The 13799-nt window shown below is 37.7% G+C and overlaps 1 protein-coding gene across 1 annotated transcript in view; it reads left to right on the plus strand.

The window, feature by feature from the left end:
• Positions 1 to 13799, plus strand: part of ATP6AP2 (ATPase H(+)-transporting accessory protein 2) — a 188601-nt gene that overhangs the window by 101669 nt on the left and 73133 nt on the right. The window contains exons 5-6 of the mRNA XM_090397902.1: positions 550 to 741; positions 7923 to 8072. Coding sequence (XP_090254028.1) covers positions 550 to 741; positions 7923 to 8072 — 342 coding nt within the window. The remainder of the gene's footprint in view (positions 1 to 549; positions 742 to 7922; positions 8073 to 13799) is intronic.

Consider the following 13799-nt stretch of genomic DNA (forward strand, 5'->3'; position numbering starts at 1 on the left):
TCAGTTGAAATGCAAGTCAGTTAATTGTTATTTCAAAGCAGTGTTGAAGATCGGATAAATGGTACATTACTATATATATATGTGTGTGTGTGTGTGTGTATATATTTTAATTGAAGTTAATTGAGAGGATTTTAAAAGAATTGGGTGCATCTGCGCTATGTGCTAGTTGCATGATGCATCTCTTTAAGATTAAATACAGATTTTTCATAACATGGCAGCAAGGAGCCACACTGGGAATTGAGCAAGAAGCCACACTGGGAATTGAGCAAGAGCATGGGAAACAAGGAAAGAGAGTTAGAAGCAATTTTTCTTTGGAGTGTTGAGTGACAGAATGTTTGTCAGAGTGAAAGAATGCATGCATTGAGAGTGAAAATGATAAGCATTTGTGAGGCTTCAAGTAGGCCTTCTGCAGTGTGTCTGGATATTGGCTTTTTGTTTAATATTAGTTGGCTTTAAACTGTAATATTTAGTGATATCACAATTTTTTATAATAAGTATTAATTAAAAATTCAAATGTTTTAATTGAAGAAAAATGTTTCTTTTTTGAAGCTTTATACAGTGAAGGCTGCATATCCTAACATTTTGAAATCCTTGCCACCAAATGGCCAAGATAGACTGCAAATGGCTGTTGAAGATTCTGAACTAGGACAGACTATCAAAGATGGCACTTTCAATATATCATTTGCAATTGATGCCCATTTCTTAACAGAATTGGCAACTCTTAAAATGCTACAAGCTGCTGTAAGTTATTTTTCCTAAAGTAAATTACATTAAAGAATTAGTATTTAGATCACAGTTTTCAAAATAACTGATATTTCAATAGCACTGTTTCATTAACATTTAACTTCCTTTATTAATCTGGCATGGCTACATGCTTGTTGTGTTTAACTGAAAAAACAAACATTCTTAGGACTAAGAAAATCATTAATTAATGATTTCACAAATTAAGGTTATAAAAAGTTTGAGCCAGAAATTTAACTTAAAAGAATGGGCTTTAGCAGTTACTCATGTTGTTACATATTTTGCAGATGATGAACATATGATATGATGGGTACTAGTTCTGCTGAACTGCACCCATGTAAAAGAGACACAATATGGGAACTGTCTGTGAGACACTGGTTGGAGAATCTGTGAAGAGAGATCTTATCTTGACTGTTAAGCTGAGTATTATCAAAGGTCAGGGGATAACTTAGCTCTTTTTTTGTATGAAAAAGACAAAAATATTTTGCAGATGATGAACATATGATATGATGGGTACTAGTTCTGCTGAACTGCACCCATGTAAAAGAGAGACAATATGGGAACTGTCTGTGAGACACTGGTTGGAGAGTCTGTGAAGAGAGATCAGCTGAGTATTATCAAAGGTCAGAGGATAACTTAGCTCTTTTTTTGTATGAAAAAGACAAAAATTGTTTTGGTAGCATTGAAGGTGTCTTTGTTATTATCCCATTGAAGGATAGTATTGAGATCAGTATTTAAGCCACTGTAGGTAATCCTGAAGCCCGAGATGCTTGAGCACTGTAAAGTTTGTCATATATAGGAGGAATAGAGAGTGCTATCATCAGCACCTGTGGAGAGTTTGAGAGAGAAGGTCATTTATGTATATGTGGAAGAGGGTGGGTGAAATAATAGTACTCTGAGGAACACTAGCATTAGCAAGAGTATCTAAGGAGAGAACATCCCCAGCCATTACATGCTGTAAACTGACAGTTCAGTTACAAAGAGTGGAAGATGACAATTTGCAGAGAAGTCTTTGAAGCCAGACTCTATCAGATGTCTTTAAATGTTGATGCAACATCACAGGTTTCTCCAAATATTTTCATAGCATGTATCCAGAGGTGGGTGATAAAGGTGAGAACAACATTCTCTGACTTACAGTTAAATTCAGTTCCGAGGGAATAACATCAAATACCATTCAAAATATTGAATATAGCATTCATCTGAAAATTCTATAGTTTCATTTGACTACACCCATGGCAACAACCTTTGCACTTTTGTTCAGTCACTGTTTTCATTATCATTCATTCTTTCATTACCACAAAATAACTAGATCTCACTTGACTTATACTTGACATATTCAATATCTTCTTTTAGCAATCAAGTTTCGTTAAAAACATCCTTCCTTCAATTGCTGAAGTCGACATGAAAATAATTGCTCTGACAATGGGATTAAACATTTAACAGAGCAATTCCAAAAGCACTTCCAAGAAAATGAACCTTATTGCAGATTCAATCTTGTTTCATGCTATATACCACTTACCTCTCAACTGAGCGCATAACATTCTCACTTGATATGCAAAGGCTTGATACATTGTACTATCCTTTAGTATTAACTTCGCAATTCCTCCTTAGAGAGAGTAGATAAAGAGGCATATAAGAAATTCTCTGAGATCACAGAATTTAGCTTGGCATTTTTTCTCCCTTTTCAGGTCTCCTTTCTCTCCTGTCCTGTCTTGCTTGGTAGCATTTCTGTTTCCTTGCAACTGCTGTTTGAAAAAATCACAGCTAATGCACATGCCCATTACACATGTCTTGTGTAATGGGCGTGTGCATGTAATCTGATGTATTTGATCATCTCATCAGAGGATCTAATTATAAATGAGGTGTCAAATCACTCTCCAATTGGTGAGAGTGACCATTACATAATTACCTAGGTGGTTGCCAACAGTGTAAGGACCTCTGTGAAAAAGGGTATATGTGGAACTACAAGGGGGGGGGTGATTATGAAGAGCTCAGGAGATAGCTTGCTGGCATAGCATGGAATGAGGAGTTAGCTGGAAAAGAGATCAATGCAGCGTGAGGGATTTTCAAAAACTATCTAGTAGATACAATGTCTAAATGTATTCCAAGGATGAGGAGGTTAAATAAGGTAAGTGTGAAATGGATGAATAAAGAGATTAAGCATGCGATACAGAGAAAAAGAGCATTATGGAGCAGCATAAGAGAAGTGTAAATAACAATTCCTTGAGGATTAAAAAGACCAGCAAGGCGTGTGACTTGGTTGGTGAGGGTAGCTAAAGTGAGGTATGAACAGCAATTAGCTAATGAAGCCAAAAAGAATCCTAAAGAGTTCTTTCAATATGTAGCCAAAATTATGGAAGGATGACATTGATTGGAGAAAATGGTATAAGGACAGCTGTTGCAGAAGGTGTGGTGGAGATACTTAATGAGCAGTTCATAAAGGTCTTTCAATCTTGTGAATGTGACTTCACGGAGAGATTGAGAGCAGTTGATGATGGGGAAGAAGACTGACTGTAAGTGAGCAAGAGGTGTATGGGGAGTTGAGCAAACTAGATGTTAATAAGGCTGTGGGACTTGATAATATATCACCACGTATTCCGAAGGAATGCGCCAGGGAGTTGACGCCAGCCTTGACATATTTTTTTTTTAATACGAGTCTTGAACTGGGTCAAGTTCCTAAGGAGGGCAAGATTGTGCCACTTCATAAAGGAGGTGATCGAACTCGAGCATCAAACCATAGGCCTATCTGTGTGTCAGGTGTTGTGGTTAAATTGTTGGAGAAGCTTGTGAGAACTAGGATCCAGACTTGGGTTGACAACAATGGTATTATCTTTGATGGATAGCATGGATTTGTTGCTAAAGGGAGTTCATGTTTTAGTAATCTACTTACTTATTACAATAAGGTGACTGCTTCCTTGAACAGAGAAGGATACACAGTAATATACTTAGGTTTTGCAAAGGCTTTTGATAGATTACCACATGATAAGTTGATAGTCAAACTAGAGTGGATGGGGTTGGATATTAGATTAGTGCATTGGATTGGAGACTGGCTATCTGAGAGGTATCAACAAGTTGTGTATGGGAGAGCAATATTCAGTCATGTCATGATCTAACACCGCTAGTCAATCTACCAGAATACCAGACATTCCTTATCTTCCAACACTTTGAACCTTTTCTTAACTAGATCTTCCTCCAAATACACTGTGGATGTTAGCTTTCCCTTGGTACTTCTGACCACAATTTTATTCATGTCTCCTTCTTCACTTAATATTATCAAGAAGTCGTTCGTCAAATCCTGCACCATAGTACTTCCTCTTTCCATCCAATCTCAGTCTCGTACCCTATGGTATTATAATTGTGTCAACTTTTTTGTTTCTCAAAAAAAGTGTGCCAATACTGTAAAAGAAAATACCTCTGCTTACCACATTTGGCTCAAGACCAAAACTCTAGCTATCCTCTCTACCTATACTGCTGACCACAACAGTTGTAAAAGCGTCATCACCAAGTTCAAATCAGACTTTGAAAGTGCCAAATGCTGCAAACTCACCTCCTTCCCAAATGACAGTCACTCCTTCTGGTCCCTTGCCAAGGCTATTGGGAGCAACTTCTGCCCACCCATGTTTCCACCACTCTCACATCCAGATGATGCTGTAGTCACCTCACCAAAAACAAGGCCAACTTACTTTCATCACTGCTCTCTTCCAATTCCTGCATTGATGACCTGGGCAAAGTTCCCTCCACTCCACAAAGAACAGCTCCCTTCATGTCTTCCATAGTCTTCCGGCAAAATGAAATCCACAGAATCCTTAACAACTTGAACACAAACAAGGCATCTGGTCGTGATGGTGTCCCACCTGTTGTATTAAAAAATTGTACTCCAGAACTAACACTATCCTGTATCGCCTCTTCAATCTATCCTATTCAACTGGCATCTATCCAGCAACAGGAAACAGATCCACATAAAGCCCATCTGAAAGAAAGGTGATAAAAGTCAATCAACAAACTACTGTTCAATTGCTCTCACTTCTGGTCTCTCAAAAATTATAGAGAAGGTCATCAAATTTGGAGAAACTCACGTGGTTGCCCTTGACATCTCAAAGGTTTGATCAGGTTTGGCACAGGGTGTTACTCACCATACTGCCATCCTGTGGTCTGCCTTCCCCACCCTATAACTGGATCGCCAACTTTCTCACTGGTCGCTCACTTTGTGTCATGGATGACTTATTCCTTCAGATTTCCTCACAATGTAGGAATATCCAAGGTTCTGTTCTTTCACCCACTCTCTTCCTCTTGTATATAAACAATCTGCTCTCACAGACTTCCAATCCTATTCATAGCTTTGCTGATAACAGTACTCCATTCCTCCTTTTCATTTGACAAACATAGTAGTACTCAAGTATTAGAATCCTCAAGATCTACCATGACCAGGGACCTGAACTCATCTCTTAGCTATATCCTACTGGGGCAAGGAAATTTTTTAAAGTTCAATGCCACCATAAATTATATATTTAGTTTAATCCTTTATCCAAGTGTAAGCAAACAAAGTTTGCACCTGAAGTATCTTCAGGACTGAGGCAACTCGTGTATAAGTTCTCATCACTTGCCTTAGTATCTTCCATAATGCAAAGCACATCTCCTTGCAGACATGTATAATGCTATGCATTAAGGGAAGGGCCACTATGACTTCTCCATTACTTCCACCCTGGTATGAAGTAATACTTCTCCATTACTTCATACCAAGGCCTGGGTCTGGCTCCCACTAATGAGACCTCAATAAAGGTCATAACTGGTCTGGGTAGTGGCCTTTCCCTTAATGCATAGCATTATACATGTCTGCAAGGAGATGTGCTTTGCATTATAGGAGATACTAAGGTAATTGATGAGAACTTATACCACCTTTACCACGAGTTGTCCCAGTCCTGAAGGTACTTCAGGCGCAAACTTTGTTTGCCTACACTTGCATAAAGGAATAAACTAAATATATAATTTATAGTCTAACCAAATGAAAAAACTTCCAACTTCAATACCACCAAAACTCAGTTCTGTCTGATCTCTCTCTCAAGAAAGAGCTCGCATTCCCCCCCCCCCACCACCTTCAGTAATAGTGAGATATCCAAACACGATTAGATTTCTTTTCTTGGACTGACTTGCACCTCTGATCTTTCCTGTCAGAATCATATTTCAACTGTAGCTTCTGCAGCCTTAAAAAAAGAATTGGTGTACTTTTTTGCACAAGACACTACTTCATACCTTCACAGCTGCTAACTCTACACAAAGCTCAAATCCACCCAGCCATGGAATATTGCTTCCATATTTGGGTTGGTGTATCAAAATCCTTTCCAAGATTGCTTGAGTCTATCTGGAAAAGTCATATGATAATGTGTCCAGAGAATAGTTTTTCAAAACTTTAATTGTTTGAGTGAATGGAATGTTATACATTCCATTCACTCAATACAGATACAGAGCAATACATATGTCTATATTTAAGTTGTCAGTCAGCAGTTAGAATTGAAGAAAATACATGAAGCTGATTTGATATAAAATCAGGGGTAAGACAAGGATGCACATTATCTCCACTCGTATTCATCATCTATATGGATCACATTATGAAAGAAAGTTGCATTAGGACTGATATTAGAATTGGAAATGTCAAACTTAGTTCTTTGCTTTATGTAGATGATGCACTTCCAAACACATCTAGTGCAAGTCTCCAGGATTCTCTAACTAAATTGAATAACAGCTGTAACAAATTTGGCATAAAAATCAGCAATAAAAAAGACCAAAACTATGAAAATAGCTGAGAGCATAGAAAACTTCAGCAGCATTCTGAATGGAGATCTTATAAAGCAAGTAAAATATTTCAGCTATTTAAACAGCTTTTAGTGATGATGGCAGGTTAAATCTGGAAATAGACAACAGAATAAGCAGAGCTGGTATGGTGGTAGCCAGCTGAATAAATTTACAAGGAATAAGAGAGAAATTCTCTCTGTTATTCCTTGTAAAATCTTATTCCTCTTATTGTATTATAATCAAGCCAAAACACCAAACTAGCAATATACAAGACAGTGTTCAAGCCAGTTTTAAGTTATGGGTTAGAAATAAAGCACTTGATCGAAGACTAGAGACTACAAATATGAGAGTTCTGAGAAAAATTAAAGGAGTGAACCGATGGCATTAGTGGCAGAATCATATTAAAAATAAGGATATTAGAAAATGACCTTGACATTATTAGCATTGAAGAATGTGTTAGCAGAGCTGATCTAAGGTTGTATGACCACTTAAACAGAATAGACGAGGAAAGGTTAGCAAAACAAGTACTTGATGCCAAGATGGCAGGAAAGAGACCCAGAGGAAGGCCAAGGTCTAGGTGGATTGATTCAGTCAGAAGTGGCTTAGGAGCACAAAATGTTAGATATGACAATATTGGAGTGATCATTAGTAATAGACTGATTTGGAGGAAAGTTGTTGATAGGTGATTAATAATAATGCAAATTTAATCATGTAGTACTATCATGGTAACCTGAGCACTCCTTGGGAGTACTTATTAGAAAATTGGTGATGATAATATTTGAACATACTATAAAAACGAATTATATGATAAATTATTTTTATTTTTGTCACTTATTTTATTTAGTAATTTCTCTAATACCTCCACTCCAATATTAATATCATCCATTCCAACTTAATACACTAATTAGTTACTTTTAGCCTGCACCATGTGGGTTGGATGCTGACATCAGCAAGTTGCAGACCTGCTTTTGTTTAGTGTCTATTGTCTCGACAGTACAGTCACTTGAACTCGTGCAAACGATAAATTTTTTTGTAGTTATGCAGATTTCAGCAAATTATTTTAGCTTTTGCAATTTTACAGGTTTATAGCTAGACAAAACATTATTGTCATTAACATGAGAAATATGACATTAGCACACACTTAGAGTCAGACTGGAAATATTTTGTACAAAATGTTTTTCAGGCACACATAGGCCACTTAAAATTAGAGGAAACATTGTAATATAATCAATAAAGATGAAGTATCAATGAAATTAGTGGTTAAATAAATCTTAAGTTATTAATGTTTCACATTGTTTTACCAATAATATGTAATTTGACATTGTGTTAATTCGCATACTATTTACAGTTATTGTTTTTCCAAGAAACTTATTCTGTATAATTTTTTTCAGTTGTCAGAAAACAAACATAAAATTAGAGATGGAGTACCAGATGTATATTGGATTAAAATAAGTGGATTGCTTCATCTTGTTGATCAGTATGGAACAGATTCATTTCAGGTCAATGAAGCACTAAGACTTTTAAGACAAATAATGGCAGAGGTAAGAAATTTCACTGCATATAAATCTGTGTTTATTGATTCTTGCCTTTTCTCTTATAATACAGTAATTTTAAAATTTACTTGGTTATGTTATCAAGTAAAACGTGCACTATTCATATTTCATATGAAAGGGAAAATCAAGTAAACAGATTGATTTTTTCCACATAAAAAAAAAATGCTTGCACTCATAATAGTGTTAATATTAATACTAGTTCCAGTTGTTACCAACGAAAATAGCTTATTGAAGGAATGAAGTGACAGTTTCCATATATTTGGTTCCCAGAACAAGGTTTCTGGTTTCTTCTCCTGCCCTCCCCTTTTTACATGTAGTCTGGGTGATATCATGTCTGCATGATGAAACCCCATACCTCACTTTCTACAGGCCAATGCTAGATGATAAGGATATGTGGAACTGAATCCATTGGTTAGAAGCATACTTCCTGATAGGCTAGTTAGAATAATTCTACTGCCACTCTCTTTGTTAGTTCATTCCTGGAGGGAGTCGGAGTATAGTGAGTGGAGTGCAGGGAAAGAACTATCAAGGCCATGCAATTGGACCAGAAATTGGGTGTCCTGTCTATGTTGGAGGTATGCCTACTCTCTAACATTAAATAATGATTAAGGTCAGTATAAGATATTTCATTAGTGCTGTAGATTTTAAAAAATCATTAAAGTCATTAAAAACCCACTTCAGCTCAAAAACTTCAAGAAATCTAAACAAATAATAAAAAAACAATAGAGGTCCAACACCAATTTAAATGATGGGCACTAACACTTAGATATGTTAATCTGATCTATTTCTATTATTCTTAACAGAACCTAAAATAGCAGTCTCACCCTCTCTTGTCTGTTTCAGATTTCTTAACTACACTCTGCACAACTCTTTCTGTCACAAGTATAGAATTTGTATTTGTGAAATCTGATATTCTGGGCCTGAGAATGGCAAACATGATCTACTGTAGCTCAAAATTTCCTTGCTTCATTCAGTCGCATTTGTTTGCTGTTTATTGCTCTTCAAATTCTGATAAGCACTCTGACCTTTTCGACCGTCTGTGTGAGAAGTTTGATCATCTACATTGCAAACATCGAAATAATAAGGCTGTCTTTCTTGGGCCTGTTCCACTCATCAATCTCGCAGAGATATTCACTGTCAGCAACAGCTTTTCCAAAATTGCCCATCTTTATACCAGATTACTCGATGATACCTTCCACTTTCTCAACACTCTTGATCTGTTCTTAACTGGTTTTCCTGGTAAATTGAGCAGGTCATGATTTATTTATTTTATTTTATTTATTTATTTTTTTATTTCAAGTTTCACTCTCTACTGGTAGAAATCCATATATCTGCCATGACTCTCATCCCCCTCCTTAAACTCCTAATAATCTCACTACTGAATTTAATACAGACACACAATCCCTTCTTAGCCGGTGGTTACAATCTCCACTGGATCAGTCCAAGTAATCCATCATCATCCAGTATTTATCTATGACACTTTTGAAAAGTTTTAAAAAAAATTCTGAAAAAAAGAAAAAGCACAGTCTGATTAATCCCTAGATTTGCCTAGTGTTTATAAGTGTCCTGCAGCTGTAATGTTTATTTCCAAACAGGTGAGACAATACAATATAAGAATCTCTATATGCAGAGATTTGAGGTAAATATTAGACACTGGCTTCACGAATAACTTGTACACGTGGAACGCAAAAGTGTCACCATACCATGCATACCACTGAATTAGAAACTTTTATGCAGATGCATGTAAACATCACACAACATATATACAAAATACTTGGTCATTTGCATCACCACGTGTCTTGGCAACTATTCAAGAATGCTGCTGGTCAGTAATCGTCAGTAGTGTTGATCACCATGGGGAAATACAAAGAATCTTTAGGAATTCAATAAAGGGCTTATTATGGTGGGTGCCGGTCTGGCTGGAGCCATGATTTTGAAAACAGGCTGACTGGTTTCTCAAAAGGTGAGATATCTGGGGTGTTTAATCAGTGAAAAAATAACCCATGTTGTTGTCTAAGAGGCGTAACTGGTCCTTAGACTGTCAGGAACAAGATCGCCATTGAAGCGTTTAATGAAGATTGTTCCCAATCCATATTTCACTGAACTATGTGCAGATAATTGAAGATGATCGATATTGGCAGTTGCATGTCTATACAGAAACCACTGATTTTTGCAAAGAACCAGATAGTTTGAAAGTTTGACACTGGAAGACTGGAAAAAAAGTTGTGCTCCAATGAGTCACGATATACATTGTTCTATACTGATGATAGGCAGAAAGTTTGGTGGTAGCCCTATGAAGCATTGAAACCAGTTCCTTGTAAACACAACACAAAATACCACTCAGGTGATGTCATGGTGTGAAGCATGTTTTGTTGCTACAGAACAGGTTCCCTGATGTTGCTGAATGGTTGGATGTCCTCCAAGAAATATCTGAACGTTATCTGTGATCAAGTACATCCTGAAATGTTGACTTTTTAATCAGCAGGTGATGGTTGTTTCACACTACTGTCCATCATGCAAGAATTGTTCAGCATTGGTTCAGTGAGTATGACAACAACTTCCATCTTCTATGGCCACTACTAAAATTGGATCTGAATCCATTGAGAATGTGTGGGAAATGTTAGAAAAACAAATCTGGGAGCAAAATCCTCTTCCTTCAAATCTGATCCAGTTAATGGACTGATGAAGCCTGGTATGTAAGTAGATGCATTCCACTTTGTAGAATCTATGCCAAAATGCATATGTGCTATAATTTGGGTTAAAGAAGGTTCAGTAATCCCACCTATTAAATAAAAGTTCAGTTCTAATTCAGTGGTCAGTATGTGTACTTGTTCTATAGATTTTGTTCAGGAGCAGTTGATGTTTTCAGTGTTTTGCCTATTTTTGTAGTCCTTGTCTTTTTACTTCTGACTTCCATACCAAATTTGTTACAGTAGTTATTCAGTTTAGCTATGGAATCCTAAAGATTTCTGCCAGATTTATTTAGGAGTATCATCTACATAAATTACTGCTGAGATTAACATCTCCAATTTTGATATCAAGCCTAATTCTACTTTATTATTATATGGGTATCTCCATGGAGTCAACAGATTCATTGCAGGAGATGCACACTAACTATTATTCATACAGTACCTCTTCTTAAACTCATTCACTGTTGGGGCACTCACAACTACCTCTGGCAATTCGTTTCACTCGTTCACCACTCTCCAAGCAGAAAATCATCTGCCCACCCTTACTAACCACACTTTTACACAACTTCCAGAGATGACCCCTTGTTCTCTCCCTATTCATCGTGTGCTGAAAAATTTCTTTTGTGTCAATGATATAGAATTGATCCCTTTAGTAATTTATAATTTTCTATCATGTCCCTTTCCCTCTGCCTGTCAACTAAATTGCAGTTCACACAGCCTTTAATCTCTCCTCATGTGGAGCACTTTACAGACCTCGCACCAGCTTGGTCATTCATCTCTGAAGCTTTTCCACCACCTCCTGATCCTCAGGAAACCTAGGTGACCGCTCTGCACAGTAGTCAAGATGCAGTTGAATTTTAGCCTTATAAGAGGGACAATAATTCCTCGATCTTTACTTGTCAGTGTATTCTTCAACATCTGAATAGTCCTTTGAGCTATTTTGCTAACTTTTGCAATATGTCCTTTGAATTTCAAATCTCTGTCCACCATCACTCCCAAATCCCTATCCCCATCAACCTGCAACCTACTACCATCAATATGATACAAAGTATGTAATCTTTTCATCATGAGGTGCATAACTTTACATTTTGCAACATGAAATTGACAACCATTATCCTTCACCTACAATGCCAATTTATTTAAAACATCCTGCAGGATATCTGCATCACCATTATCATCTGTTGGTTTCCACACTTTTGCATCATCAGCAAACAAGTGAATATCTCCCTTTAAATCATTCCTTATATCATTCTTCTTCTTCAACTTATCAAACTCAAGTAGGGTCGCTATTTTTAATGAGTCTCCTTCACATTCAGCTGCCTGCGCTTCCTTCTCTCCTGCACATCATCTGCATGACCTTTCTTTCCACACACTTGTCCTCCCTCCTCATCACATGACCAAACCATCTCAACCTTACCTCCTGTATCTTCGCTCTTAAGTTTGCAACTTTCACCATTCTTCTTACATAAGTCATTTCTTAGATGATCCTTTCTGGTCACACCACACATCCACCTAAGCATTCTCATCTCTGCTACTTCCATCCTGCTGATGTTATTCTTCCTCAGGGCCACAGATTCCATAGCATACATCATAGCTGGTCTCACCACTGTCCTGCAGATTTTTCCCTTTAGATTGACTGGCACCCTCTTATCACATAGCGCTCCAGCCATCTCTCTCTCCAGTTCCTCCATTCAGCTTGTATCCTGCATCCTGCTTCCTTCTCAGCCTCCCCATCCTCTTTCACCGTTGAACCTAAGTATCTAAAGTCACTAACTTTCCTGATGACATTTCCTTCCAGTTCCAGATCTGTCTCTTGGCTGCATCTCTTTTGCAACACATGTACTCTGTCTTACTTCTGCTCAACCTCATACCTCTCTTCCTGTACTCTCCTCCATCTTTCCAATTTACCTGCCACTTCTACTCTCTCTCTCTTGATTCTGCACACAGCACTATGTCATCCACATGCAACATTGTCCAAAGCTCATCTTCTCTCACCTCTTCCGTCACCACCTCCATCACAATGTTAAACAGGAACGGACTTAATGCTGACCCTTGATGCAAACCAACTGTCACTTGAAAGCTTTCTGTCTCTCCCAAGCAGGTCCGAACTCTTGTCTTCGGTACCCTCTTCTCCCTCAGACACCTCCAGACTTCTTGCCTTGGCACTCTATTGTATGCTTTCTTCAGATCAATAAACACCAGATGTAACTCCTGTTGTTTCTCTCGAAACTTTCCATCATCTGCCGTAACCCAAAGATAGCATCCGTCATCAATTGACCAGGCATGAAACCAAACTGCTCCTTTGCAATCTCCACCTCCTCCCTCAGTCTTCCATCAAGAACCCTTTCTAGGATTTTCATTGTCTGGGACATCAACTTTATTCCTCTGTAACTCTTACAGTCTTGTGCATCCCCCCTTTACCCTTGTAAATAGGGACAAGAGTACTTTCCCTCCACTCCTCATTAGAGCCCCGAGGCAGCACTTGACTGGTCACTCGCATTCACCTTGATTTCACTCCACCATGTATATATGTGTGTGTGTGTGTGTGTGTGTGTGTCAATCCCCCCCCCCATCCATGCCATTGGCCTCATGTCCATTCCCATTTGCGCCAACTTACATAATAGTTTTTTGTGTGATATTCTGTCAGATGCCTTTCCAAAGCCTAGCAGTATCATGGTGTAACCATATCCTTTATCCAGTTCTGCTGTCACTTTAGAAAATGGGAATAAATTACTAAGACAGACCTATCTTTTACAAGACCATACTGCCCATCATAGAGTATCATATTCCTATCCATCCTTTCTTGAAGTTTACCTTTATCCACTTTTTCCGATACTTTAACCACCACACCTGAAATATTAATTGGTTTTTAATTTGTTACTTCTGTTTTATAGCTGCCTTTATGCAATGAAACTGTCTTACCCTTTTTTCCAATCCCTTGGAACCTTGTCAGAACTGAGACTTAGATTAAACAACTTCATGAGAAAACTGCCAATTCTCCTGCACATTCTCATAGCACATGGAC

The sequence above is a fragment of the Typopeltis vanoorti genome, chromosome 9, assembly GCF_054136105.1.
Source record: "Typopeltis vanoorti isolate ZY-2024b chromosome 9, IOZ_Tvanoo_1.0, whole genome shotgun sequence".
NCBI classification, from domain to species: domain Eukaryota; kingdom Metazoa; phylum Arthropoda; class Arachnida; order Uropygi; family Thelyphonidae; genus Typopeltis; species Typopeltis vanoorti.